The following is a 14143-nucleotide window of genomic DNA, read 5'->3' on the forward strand; positions in this document are numbered from 1 at the left end:
CACTGGAAGTCAGGGAGCAGCCAAGATAATAACAGTCTCTCACAGGGCAGATATTAGACAGAGCTGTATTTAAAATTATTTCTAATTGGAATGTGATTCTGCATATTTTGTACCCCAATGCAAATGCAGTGTGCTGATAAGGTTCTTAAAAAGAGATATTTAGAGCAGCAGACACTTGGAAAACACAGGGTGTGAAATCCAGGAGCAGTTGGTTGATATTTTTCTGTATTTTGTATGGTTTTTATTGACCCACAATGATTTGGTCCTTTATGAGAGAAGACACAACCTCACTAGCATTCCCTACTGTGTGGGGGACCCACTCTGTGCGGACTGCTGGCTTTTGAGAATTAACAAATGAACTAAATGAGTGCAATAAAAATAAATCAGGGATGGTGCATTGCAAAATGGGCTTTGTTCATTTATTTCTGACATGAATGGTTTAGTTTTAATTATTTATAATCCTTCACAATGCATTGTTAAATGTTCTGCGACATATTTTGTAGAAGTAATGAAGTTTTTGAAGTAGCAGAGCACAGTGCAGCTCTCACACCAGCTGGGTCTGGTGGGGACTGAGCTCTGCAGGAGGAGAGGGACAGAAGGTGCTGCTTGCTCCTGTTTCCTTGTGGTGCGGAAGGAACTGCACTCCCGGACTCGGTGATCTGGACATTTGGGGTCCCTTGGTGCTGTCAGGTGGAAGTGGCACATCAGGTGCAGATCCGACCCGAGCACCTCAAGCTGGCACTGTGCAAGCGTTTTGCTTAGGAGAGCAAAGCTGCTGCTTGTCCTCCTGGCCAAAGCTGGGAGCTCTCTGCGTGGCTGAATAAATCAGTGTCACACTTGCAGGTGGCACAGGCACAAGTAGCACCAAGGCAGCCGAGGGAGCTGCGCTGCTGCTCCTGGGGAAGATAAACAGGGACAGCAAAGGCTGCGAGTGACTGAGCACATACGGGAAGGAGAAGTTTGAAACTGCAACGTGTGCACATTCTCTGGTTCCACATTTTCACATCATTGCCTGCTCTCTCAAGTTGGCACTAGCAGACAAATGAGGACCTGGGCTTGGAGGCAAAGATTTATTAAATAACCACAGACCTCTTTCATATGGTTTTGCATGGGAACTAAGGAATGGAATTGTCTCTTTCCATGCAGGAACAAGGAAAAGAGTTGGGCACTTGGGGAGGAGGAAAAAAAGATTCAAAAATAACCAAGTGTGGTAATTTAATCTACTGTAGATACAAAAGAAATGAGCTGAAGTGTATTTTAATCCATCTTTCAATTTGTAGAGAGCCTTAAAGTTCACTTTTATTTCTGACTCTCCTACCTCCTGTGAGTTTGTAAACTCTAAAACCTTTCCAGTCGAATTTTCTTCATTTTATTTTTAGTACTTTCAGTCTGGTTGAAGTCATTAGCTACCTGAATAAAAAGCTGATGTATGAGATAACCCTCTGCATCTGTGTAGAGGTAATGGAAGATATCTGTTGGGGAGGGGGATTTGGTGCAACTTGCTTGAGGCGGTGAAAACAGTCACAGAAACTCACCATGGAAAGAATCTTTTTACCTCTCATGCGAAAACTCCACCTGAAACCATCTCCTCTGCTCTCCATGTGTCATTGTGCTGATAATAACCTGGCTAATGTCTTACTCTTGATGGGTTGAAGGGCTGGATTTCACAGCTGTTTATGACATACTTTTCCACTATTGATGGATTCAGCACTGGAAATAATGCAGAGAAATTAGTGTGTTCTTTTTCCCACTTGATGATAGCAAATGTATCAATATAAATGTGGAGATGCTATGCAAAAGCAATCAAATTTAGTCTGGCTTTATATGTATGTAAATGTTTTATTTTTCTGTAGTATTTGTAGTCCTTTACTGTAGCAATCATATTAATCTCTGATGACTTTGGGGAAAACCAGAAATGTTAATGAACAGCACAGCTTGTCTGGGTTCTAGGATCTTCGAATTTATGGAATATGCTTTGCAGTATACTTTATTCTAATATCTTTCTCATGAAGCCCTTTTCCAGGATTAACACAGGATTGAAAATACAATCCTTGATTCTGAACCTGCAGAGACATATTAATGGCCTTAATTTTAAGCACTGGTACTTCAGTAGGACTGCTCACAGTGTGAAGGACCTACGTGAGACTTTGCAGAGCTGAGATCCAAACCAGTAACTTTGCCTTAGTCTTCTTCTTAATTATAACAGTGCACTATTTCCAGGGACAATTGCCAGCTGCCTCAATTACAGGGAGCTGCAGAGCAGCAGGTTGTGTTTGTGCATTGATCCTACAGTCTCTGACTTTCACAACCCTGGTACCATCCAGTCGCTGAACCTACAGACAATGAATATTCTGATTTTCTCTTACTCTCTTTTGCTCCATGACAGAATGAGTTACTCTTTGCTTCTGACCATTCCAGCAGCACAGCTGGGTGCTGCCTCCTCTTCCTCTTCTTTTCCATCCACAGGAGTGTTGAGTATTCATTAGAAAAAAGAGCAGTACTATCATATCCACAGCTATCTCCTCCTTCAGAAGCCTCACAGTGGGTTAATCTAAATTCTGCAACCAAAAAGAAGCAGCTGGGCTTTGTAGTGCCCCATTCTCTGCTCTCAGGGTCGTGCCAGAAAGAATCTGTCCTTACTGCATCACCTTCACCCCCTCACAGCATGTGCAGACATTCTGAACTCAGGTGAAAAGGATGTAAATGTCTTATTCTAGAAATAAGACATGCCTAGTGTCTATACCATGTGCACATTCCACTGCATCTCCTGATAGTTCTCCCTATCAACCTTCTTCTCTTCAAGGACAGCGAGTTCCTAGAAGGTCTCCTGTCATAATCTTGCTTTCCTCTGGGCTTACCAGAGCAGACATTGTGTTCCTGCTCCCCTGGTGTAAAGCTGCTGAGAGTTACATAAACAAACACAGCCGTGCCTGGTACAATGCTTCACCCAAGTGATGTGAAGTTGAAGCGTTGCAGATGAGCTTTAGTGGGGCACCATGTAATGAACTGATAAACCACACAGTTACTGCCTCCTCCTCACATGGCATTTGCTTTCTCCAGGGCAGGGAAAGCCAATCCAGGCTGAGCTGTAATGGTCTCCAGCAACGATAAAAGCGAAATGAAAAGTGACACTTTTCAACTCAGCAAAATATAAAAGTGAGCTCTCCTGCTCCCCTCCTCTGAACACTTGAGCTTTTGCTCCCAGCCAGGCCTGTCAGTTTAGACTAGACTCAGCAAGTGAAAGCCTCTGCTGAAAGCATCGTATCATCAGCTTAATCTTTCTCCTCACTTCTTCTTGTTTGTAAATTCATCTTTATTAGGGCTTTTGGTACTCACTATCATACTTGTTTTGTTTTTTATTCCTCAAGCATCCACAATGGTTTCCCATAAGGAAGAAAGGTTGGACCTCAGTTTTAACATTATAAGGATCAAGTTGTGCTCAGTCTTATGAGGCCATTTCTTGTTTGCTTCTGGTGAGAATGTCTGTGGCTGTGCTGGAAAATTTCAAGTCCTGTTTTTTCTGCATTTGTAGATCAGTATTACTGAGCTGCTTTCTTTGGGAGGAAGTGACTGCTGAGACCCAAGATGAAGGTATTGTAGCAGTGTACAGTACTGTTGATAACATATGTCTGTTTTGTAGCTGTTGTTGAAAGCAGAACGCTACCACAGTCTCTAGAAGTGTAAACTAATTCCTGGTCTGTTTCAAGAAATCAGGACTCCTGACAAAAGCTCCCCTTTGTCTGTATATCTGTTCTTCCACCATTACTGAGCCTTCCACACCTGCTCAGCAGCCTCTTCGACCAACACTCCATGTCCAAGGTCTGGTTTTCCCTTCCGTCCTTTCACTTTCATCATCTCAAGTGCAATATTCATGTATGACTTTTTTATTCTCTTTCAGATTCAAGCTTTTTTATTCCCTTCAAATTTTGAGCTGTCTGTTCTTCCTTGCTGTCATCTCTATTCTTCTTTCTGAAACCATCAGGTATTTGCCAGGAAGACCTTAGGCCAGTGACTGATACGTAGTTTTTGGACCAGAGCAGTGTTCTGTGTGTATGAAATCACTTTTAAGACAATTTCATTACTCTTCCATTTCCATTAGGGTTTTGGGGTTTTTTTTTGCTTCTTTGTCCATACAGAACTATGGAGAGCTGCAGCTTTTGGCCAGCAGGCCTTCATCTGTGGGCTGCTAATAGCTTTTGTACTTTTGTCTTTGCAAGAGTTAAGTCTTCTGAAACGTACTTGTCTGTCTTCACTGCCCCTCTCTCATCTCCATACCCTGTATGCCTAATTACATTGATTACATCATTGCTTAGTTACTTTGGTTTTATTTCCAGACACAGGCTGTGAAACATTTTCTAGACCTTCTGTATTAAAAAATAAATTAAATGGAAAAAAACAGATTACCCGTTTCAACTTACCTGACATTTTGTGATCATCTTGCCTCTAGCAGTGACCACTTAGGTTCTGTAAGAACAGAATAGGACCAAGATTTCAGAGAATGCTTATAGGAAACCCATTCTCTGCTGTGTCAGTGGAAGACCGATGGTTTTCCAAGCAGCTCTCAGCCTTCATGACAGTCGGCTGTCGATGTGTTAAATCTCTTAAGACCCAAACCGTCTTGTTCAAACACTTGATTTTTCCCCTGGGAAGCTTGCAGGGCCAGAAATGGATTGCTGACCATTCCTGAAGGAAGTGTCCTGTCTTGTTCATTAAGTGGATGATGCTAAAAACTTTGAATCACCTATTAATTAGTGGTTAAATACAGTGAGAGCAAATACACTCTGTGCATCCTTTCATTTCTCATGCTCAGAGAAATAGAACAACCCAAGGTACAAGACAGGCTTGATTTCTGCTCAGGAGAAAGGCAGGCCAGGCCCTAAAAACAGGGAGGTAATTAGCAAAAGGCTGGCTGGTGGTATATTTTGAGAAAGAATTCTTTTGTTGTGGATAAATTTTCAGGATTAATGTGAGTAGCTGTTAAATTCCTCAGTTATATTTGGTGGAGAGAGAGTGCCCAATAGATCCATGATAGAATAGAGAATTTAGTTTGTTTCATGGTGTAAGGGTAAGAATTGGATACAGTAGTTGCAAGGGGAATATATCATTGCCTAAATCCTGATAGAAAATGGTAGTTCCCTCTTTCTGTCAATACTCTTAAGATTATTGCTTCTTTGTCTCACTGAAAGTCCAATTTAGGACTTTAGGGGTTTCTTAAAATTTACAGTTTTCACTCACTGGAATTTTAAGCCTACAAGTTTATAAGCAGTTTTTCACATTTTGCTGAGCCAAAAGAGGATAAATGCATAATTTCATATTTTTTTCAGAAACAGACAATATGGTTTCTTTGTTCTCTCCAAGACTTTTTAGACTCTTAAATAAGTCTAAAGCAGTATGCGGTGCTGTAAATTTTAGGCAATTTTTTCAGTTTTATATGAAAGAACTGCACCTATCTCTCTGTCCTTTCTCTCCTTTATACAAAATATAGTGTAGACATATTTCTATGAATGAATGGGGGTCAGTAAACTCAGCAGTGGTCTGGTATGTTTTACACAAGAATCAGTGATTAACACATCAAACCAGGTAATTAGTGCAATGTCTCATAAAATCAGGCTTCAGTTTTATTAGATATCATTATCTATTAATGTAATAAATTTAAGAAGTTATTAAAATCATGGCAATTTAGATCTACAGATAAAAACCTAGACCTATGTGTGCTTGAATTAATTTCATTTCCATTACTTATTTTGAGATGGGATATTTACACTCCATTACATCAGTTGCATCAGAAGTAACTCCATGAATGATAAGTGAATTAATGTTTGTTACAAATTTCGTGGCCTGTAATGAGTGTGGGTATGTGGGCATTGGAATGAAGTGAAAAGTCCTATTGATGTAAGGGTGTTAAATATTCTAACACAGAGCTGTCATGCAGTGAGAAAGCACAGCTTCCAGAAACCTACACTATTGTTTCAAAGAGAAGTATTAAAAATTCCAACCCAGGTATTCATTTATGGATCAATAAATAACAGTCATATAGTTTTATGGCTGTGTTTAATCTCACATATGTAAAATGTGCTGTGATATATGCCCACTATTTATATGTATCCCAAGAATTCTTCTACAGGAATGCTCAGAGTCCTTCCCTTGGGAGCTACGCAGTTAAAAGGAAAATGAACATGAGATCTTGAGAGAGCAAATACACCCAAAGCTGAAAAAACAATTTGTAAGTAGCAAGTCATAGAGAAATCCCACATAGTGATCAAGTGGGACATCAAGGTTTCTGTCAGCTCAGTTGCAGGAGCCAGTTCCGTCTCACAGGATGTTTAAAACCTCTGAAGAGCTCTCCACTACCTGCTGCTCCTGCCCTCTTTTTCTTGCTTGGAAAACATTGTATGTTTCTAGCCTGCCTCAGAATCCTCTGCTTTCAGAAATGATCATTGCTGTTTTGGCAGAATGACTCTGAATGTGATGTTGGCTAAAGCTTGTTCTGTTTAAGGGAAACAATAAGGATAAATAAGGCGTAACGTGGTGAAACGTCAGCCTGACCTCTGGGATCTCATAACTTTTCCATCAAATTACTAACTTAGCCCAAGTTGCTTTTGGCAAATTCCTGTTTCATAAGCTTATCTCTGTTCTCCTCTGTAGTGAACCAGCTCCTGTTCCTGCAGTGGAGCCACATTTATATAAGGATGGCTTCAGCTTCCAGCTTTGGGAACATGCAGCTGCTGTGGTCTGGCAGAGACGGATCTTTGGTGTGACTCAATACAGGAATTCTTGCTTTTCTAAGGTGTACTGATGATATGCTCACATGGAGTTTTGTACTCTGGTTTTGACACATTTATGTAACAGTTTTAAGTTCAAAGGTGCTGTGGTTCTCTTTACAGAGAAGGAGAGAGAAGCACTGGTGGATTCTGTGAATCATGGTGGATGCAGAAGACCTGTAATGAAAGGTAAAAAATCCTCAACTTCCACGTCTGGGTTGCATTCCCTGGATATTTAAACTGTGGAAAATGTCCCTTGCCATTCAAACTATGTGGATTAATATTTAACTCTTGGTTTAGAAATTACATTGTTCATATTGTTAATTAACCCTAACTTTGCTAATTCTGTGTGGTATCTTAGTGCTCTCAGCACAAGTGTTCCTCCTCCTGACCTTTTGAAGAATCTTTATGGATACAAAAATATAAAATGTTGAAGAATGTGAGCCATTAAAACTCTCCAGTTGTTTTTAATTCATCTCTATTAAAATATGCATACTTTTAATTGGAATAAATGCTGACCTATAAAGACCAGAGACATTTCCAAATGAAAACAGAAAAACAAACAAAAATAAGTAACTCACCTCTCCTGGCATCTACTAAATTTCAAGTTTGATAGATTATCCTTTAGATTCCAGATATGTTAAATCCTTTAATATAATATTCAGACTAGGTATTGACAGTGCTACTATCACATAAATGGGGAAATATGACTTTGCGTTTTAAGCAAAAGGTGAGATATATGATTAATTTATTTAGATAAAAAAATTAACAGAAGTTGTTGAACTAAAATAATTTTTTCAAGTATTTCTTCTAGTGATAATGATCTGGATTCTATCAATGCTTTTTTCTCAATTATAGTGATTGGATTTCTTCCTGTCCCTCTTTATTTTATTATTTAAAACAATAAAACTATTGTTTTAGAAGTGTCTGCCTTGATCTCTTAACTTGTTCAAATTGTTGTGGTAGTGGTGTTTTGTTTTTTTTTTAATAGACCAAAATATTGAACTATGTGAAAAAACTATTTTTACCACTTGTAAGGGAGAGGAAATATTCCTTTTTAACCTCTACTTTGTCTCATCATCCATTGAGGATGGATATGAATACATAACTCATTGGCTGCTGTGAAACTAAATCATTTTTCTGGAAGGTTTAAAGATCCTTGGATTTTAAGCCCTATGGACATGTAATTAAGAACATATGGAGGAGCATAAGCACCTGAGCTATGGCTCAAGCCCAGTTTTGATGAATCATATAAGTGTAAGGGAAAGAGAATAGTTGGAATAACAACTAAATTAACTCTGACTCTTCTGGAGAGAGCATCACAGAGTCTGGAGCTTCCCTCCCTTTGGCTTGGAGAAGGGGCAGAATTGGGAAATAGAAATAGAATCTCAGAACTGTAGAATCCTAGACTGCTTTGGGTTGTAGGAAACCTTAAAGCCCATCTTGTTCCACCTCCTGCCACCACGGGCAGGGACACCTCCCACTATCCCAGGTTGCTCCAAACCCTGCCCAGTGTGGTCTGGAACAATTCCAGGCATGGGACAGCCACAGCTTCTCTAGGCACCCTGTGCCAGGGCCTCTCCAACCTCACAGAGAGGAAATTCTTCTCAGTATCCCATCTAAATCTACCCTCTTTCAGCTTAAAGCTATTCCCTTTTTTCTTATCAAAACCCCAGGTCTGAGTTTTTTGCTTCTGTGGAGGGCTGGTCTTTTGTGCCATGGATTGTGAACCCGGATCCCAGAATGGATTTGGACCCAAATTTTCCACAGTGGGTGAATATGCTAACAGTTGACTGGGATAAATCCCATAATACTGTCAAACTTGACAGAGACTGTACATTTTGTGCAAAACCACCTAAGCCCCACCACTGTCAAATGAAAGAGGGAATTTTACGCTCTCCGTTCCCCTCTGATATATGTTTGGCTGTCATCTTATTTCATAGTTGAGGCAATTGAAACACTGTTTAAATGTGTATCATAAACCTATAGATGAGAACATTTCCCTGCTGGATTTAAACCATTACCCCCAAAGGTGTTAAAGAAACCACACTCTGTGTCACTTTTTAAGATCAAGGGGCATTTTTGATGTTAATGCCTAGAAAAGGCAGATGAACACTAACAGCTGCTTATGCACAGGCTGGTGAATTGAATAGGGAAATACTTCTGTTCTGGAAGTCAGATCTCCAGAGAAAAATGATAAATTGTGAGCATCCTTAAGTAAGAGTGATAGTCTCTAAGGATAGTTGAGCAAGGCTGATAATACAAAATATGTAAAATGGGGAAAATATTTAATACTTCTGTTTCTCTGCTCTAAGGAGTTGGAAGGTTGTGTTAACAATATATACGGCGCTGCTGTGCTCAGGCATGCAGGAGAAATGCAATATATTAGTTCTCAAATCAGTAGTTTGTGAAATGCGTTTCTGGTATCCAGGGATTTTCAGGGCTGTTACACTGATAAGGAGTCAAGGGCAGTCTCCTCATGGGCTGGGATGGCTGTCTTGGGAGAAGAGGGGAACAGGAGGAAAGGAGAAGCAGATTAAGAGCTGGACATTTTAGTGTTTCTTTACTTCCAAATGCTGATTTTTTTTTATTTTTTTTTAGCTCTTCAGTTTGCAGATATTTGAAGCTCTGCAGCAGCTTCAGTTCTGATTTAGAGGTGATGAATCACCTCTTTTAAAAAGCCTCCTGTAGGAAGCTGTGGTGTACAAGGAGAACCTTACACTGAGGAAGTTTATTCCCATAGGAATTATAGGTGATTCCAGTGGGACAGACAGAAGGAGAAAGGAGAGAAACTTTCCCTGTGGTCCCTGATAATGATGTTCTGGTATGAAAGTCACCCATGGGAGAAATGCGTAGGAGGCCAGCAAAAATGGGAGGAGTATCTAAGATTCCAAATCTTCTCCACTGGTTGATCACGTAATAGAATAACCTTGAAATCTTGCTGGCTTTTTTATGCAAGGAACCCAAAGTAAAAGCCTGGAGGAAGGGAAAGTATAGCACCACCAAAGGATTTAAGATGCAGCCTCATTCATGTTGTACCACCAGGGCTCAGATCCTGCAGAATTAGACCACTTGGAAGGAACTAAATATACCCTTTTTTTCTGAAATCTCTGGGAAAGAGGGAGACAGCAAACGTACCAGGTGTGTCCCTCCAGGGGACTTTCAGGTGAGAGGAGTTCCTTTGAAAGCAGAGGTACAATTTATTGTTTCCTGCACCAAATTTAATGAAAGAAATCTGAGAAGCTATAACCACCACCAATAACAAAAATCCATATTGTTTATTGTTACCCCTTAACTGGACAGCTTGTTAAACTGAAAGTTCCAGTAGAACTTTATAAAATTATCATTATTATAAGAAAAAGAAACCTAGGATGGAGACAGGTATATTTTTGAGGCAATTCCATTTTCTTACCCCAAAAAAACAAAAAACAAACAAACAAAAACAAAAACAAAAACAAACAAACAAACAAACAAACAAAGTAATATTTCTTGCATAAAACTCTACCAGTCAGGCTTCTAGACCCTGCATTTGGGCCAGGAAAGCCCCTGGTTCAAACTGCAGCTTTTTGCTGTATTTTAGGTGATGCATCTGAAGTTTTTCATGTTTTCTGGTTGCCTAATAGAACATGATTCTTTTCTACATTTACATTGTGTGAAACACATAACTTCATTCTGCCAGTCTCGATGAACTACAGCCTCACCATAACACTTTTTTTATAGCTTGAGAAAATTTTTTCACCTGAAAACTGGGATTAAGACTGTAAATTCTTTTAAAAGAGAGTTGATACTCAGTTACATGTGGCTTTGTGATTGATGACTGTATCCTGCTCAGCTAATCTCAGTTTGCCAGTAAACCCTTTATGACTATGAGAATTTTAGGTTCTTTGATTTCTATGATAAATTCCTTAAAGCTGCTCAGGCTTTGCTGGATAATTGCTTCCTCTCTGTGGTGTCACTTTAAACCCAGGGAAATGTGCCATCTTCTTTAAAACAGTTACTGTATTTTTTGATCTGTTTGTAATCTGCAGCATTAAACAAAGCAAAAGCAGGAACAGGAACAAATGATGCCTAACCCCTTGCTTGGCTCTGTAGGGCAGTTTCAGAGTGTGCTGGCTGATACCCTGTTTGCTGAAGAAATCAAGGACAGAAGGAGAAAGCTGTAATGAGACTTGGTGAGTTTTGATTTTAATTTTTAGCATGTTTTTCCTTTCAGGTTAGGAACCATGTGTGGAAGATCTCTGATTTTAAAATTGAAGTGAAGCCACGAAGCCTCCTGCCAGCAGAGTTAGTTTCTCTGGTTGTGCTTAAAATGGTTCCTCTGTTGCATGCACAGATCAGCTTCCTCTGTGAAAGCAGCAGAGAGCTCAAGTCAAAAGTGACTTCTATTGGTTTTGATGGAAGAATTGTAGGCCATGATTCTTACAGCTCTGTTTCACAGTTTTCCCCCAAAGTTTCACTGACTTTCCCCTGGTCAGAAGCTGCAGAAGCTCATCTGTGCAGTTGTCTCATGGAGAGATTTTTGGCTGCTCAAACCAGGAGGTTTTCCTGCATCTTGTCGCATGCAGCTCCAAGTTTGTTTAGCAGTGAACTTTGGTAAAGTTGCACAACAATACAAGTAACACATCACACTATAATCCTTGCTGGAAAAAAATAGGTAGGGGCATAGCAAGTTCTGCTATTGCTTAGCAGGAGACAGGAATTCCTGCCTTCCTTAATCTCTGAGCTCTTGATATAGAAAACTGGAATGGCTTCCAGAATCCCTTTCAAAATAATCCTTATGGATACCCTTAGACCCTCACCAGTCCAGGTACAGTTACAAACATGTGAAATTAGAGAAAAAATAAGGGAGGATTGGAGCAGAGCTGCCCACCATGTTTTGCTGCCTGGAACATATTCTGCACCCTTACAATTTTAGCAGGCTTCAGTTTTCAGTTCAGTAAGAACACTTTATGTGTTATTGTAGCAAAACTTTGAGCCATGTGTTTTCTTTATTTTCTTTACATTTCTTCTTTTCACTGTATCACCTCACTTCCTCTATTCTGCTCTTTGACGCTGCTCTATCTTTTGATAGTTTTTCCACTGTTCTTTTGTACTTACTTTCCATTTGTTGTGTTTTTTTTATTCTCTACTTTTTCCTTTCTTATTCTCTCCCTCCACTGCTGTCATCATGCTTTCCCCACACACACATGCCTAAACTATCTATTACCATAGCTCGCTTATTCTTATTTTTCTAATGTTTCTGATTTTATTTCTGTTATTTTCTCTCAGGAAATAAACACATGCTCATGCCCATATATACACAGTTGTTCTTTTTCTGGAAAAATAACTATTTCAGGAGTGTCAGGGAGTAGAGCTGTACCTGTGCCTTGTATCAGAACCAGCACACCACACAAGGGGTTCAGGCTCAGGATCCCTCAGCAGGGTGGCAGCAGCACTGAAGGATGTTTCTAGAAGTGATGGTGACTCTGGCCCTGCAGGACCCAGAGAACAACAAGGGCAGGGACTGAGTGACTTTGCTCTGGTGGGTTTGGCTGTAGGAAGGCTCCTGGTTGCAGCCTAGAGGTGAATGTCCTCTGTGAGATCCACCAGAGCTGGGTTTGCATGTTGGCTTTAAGCCTGGAATCCAGCATTGAAGCAATACAAGTTGATGCAGCTTCTTTGTGTCAGCAGAGACTCCCTTTGGAAAACATACTGTTTAAAGCATTCTTCCACTGTAAAATAATCTGATGCATAAAGCAAACCTTGTTGACTACCTTTTTAGCAAAAGAAGCTATTAATAAAATAGGTGCTTTCATGAAAAATCTTTGAAACCTTGGGAAAACCCAGAATTCCTTCTGCCTGGAACTGTTGTTCTTGACACTCTGTTTTCTTCAGTTTGTTCTTTTTTGTCTCCCACCTGCTTTCTACCAGCAAGTGCCCTGAGACACCAGGGCTGCTGCGCTGTGCTGGGAGAGGCACAGCACCAGCCGGGCTGGCATTTAGCACATCTCCTTGTGCCCAAGGCAAACGTGCCCTGGAAGTGTGTGGAGCTAGAAATGAGGCAGTGGAGACAGGCTGCTTTTTGTGCCTGAGCTGAGCGTTTGTGTCTCCTTCTCTGCCCACTGCTCTTCCTGGGGAAGGGGCAGCGGTGCCTCTTGATTTGCTTGCCTGGTGCTACAGGGCTCTGCTGTCACCTGCCTGCAGAGTCATTTGCAAACGGGCCCTATCACTGGGGAGCAGAAAGGTGGTTTTTTCAACCCGAAGCAGATTTATAGTCTGGTTTCCTGTCAGATCTTTGCATTTTCCTTCTCCACCCCTCCCAGTCTCTGACACACTTTTTCTTACTTTCTGTGTGGCTCTTTGCTCGTTCTGCCACCAGTGCCCTAGCTTCTTTCATTCCTGATTCTCCCAAAACTTTTGTGGTTTGGGGGCCAGGGGGTGTTTTACTCTTTGTGTTTCCTTTACTTTTTCAATAGCTGCAGAGCACAAATAACTTCTGCAAGACTCCTGGAGAGACACTGACAATTGCATGGAGGCGACGTAGAGTGCAGCCTGCAGCAGCTGCAGAGAGCCAGCCGGTCACTCATGAGCACCCAAGGTAAGGAGAGCAGCTGGCAGAGCAGCTCCACCTCCCTGCTAGCTACCACAGCACTTGGCTCTGATCACTGAAAGTTCCACTTTCACACCTTGTGCGTTGATATTTAAAAGTTTCTTTGAAAATGGGTCCATTTGTTCTTTCCTTGCCCTTGGCAGGTCTGGTACTTAGTGTGCGGCGATCCTTGGAGCCCAGGGTTCAGGGAGGCAAAGAGGCTGTACCTGGAGGTGCAAGTGTGCACTGGGAAAAAGTTGATATGGAAGTCTAGAGAGGGGACATGAAGGACAGACAATCAGCACTGGTCTCCAGGGAATTTCTGGTTCTGCTCATAGTGTGTTGTGCCCTTTCTTTAAATCTCTTCACTGAGATTTATGCTTTCTGTTAACTAGTAAAATCCTTCTCATTTGGTTTTCTTCCCCTTTTAATCTGTTGTTCTCACTTCCTTTTTATCTCTTCTCAACCCTCTCTATTTCTTATAATCTTTTTCACCATGTCTTTGTGCTTTTTATGCCATCAAGAGTATTTTCTGTGTGACAAATATTTCCCTTCTCCATTCCTTTCCTTTGCCTCTGCCTTCTTTTGTGCTTGTGCAACAGACTGTACATCCTCCCTCAAGTTCTCAATGTGTCCCTCCTTCCCCTGTGTCAGTTCCTTCTTGCTCTTGTGTTCCCCTTTCCCGTTGTTCCTCCAGCTTCACACATGCACTCCTGCTTCCTGCTCCATCCCCTCTCTCCTGTGTTTGCTGCCCTGGCAAGATCCTTTTGTGACAGTTGCTGCCTCTCCACGTCTCTATCCTGTCATTCACTTC

The 14143-nt window shown here is 40.9% G+C and overlaps 1 protein-coding gene across 1 annotated transcript in view; it reads left to right on the top strand.

The window, feature by feature from the left end:
• CARD11 (caspase recruitment domain family member 11) overlaps positions 1-14143 on the top strand; it is a 102717-nt gene that overhangs the window by 47972 nt on the left and 40602 nt on the right. Inside the window, exon 3 of the mRNA XM_062503877.1 lies at positions 13217-13338. Coding sequence (XP_062359861.1) covers positions 13217-13338 — 122 coding nt within the window. The remainder of the gene's footprint in view (positions 1-13216; positions 13339-14143) is intronic.

Source organism: Cinclus cinclus, chromosome 16 (genome assembly GCF_963662255.1).
Source record: "Cinclus cinclus chromosome 16, bCinCin1.1, whole genome shotgun sequence".
In the NCBI taxonomy this organism is placed as follows: domain Eukaryota; kingdom Metazoa; phylum Chordata; class Aves; order Passeriformes; family Cinclidae; genus Cinclus; species Cinclus cinclus.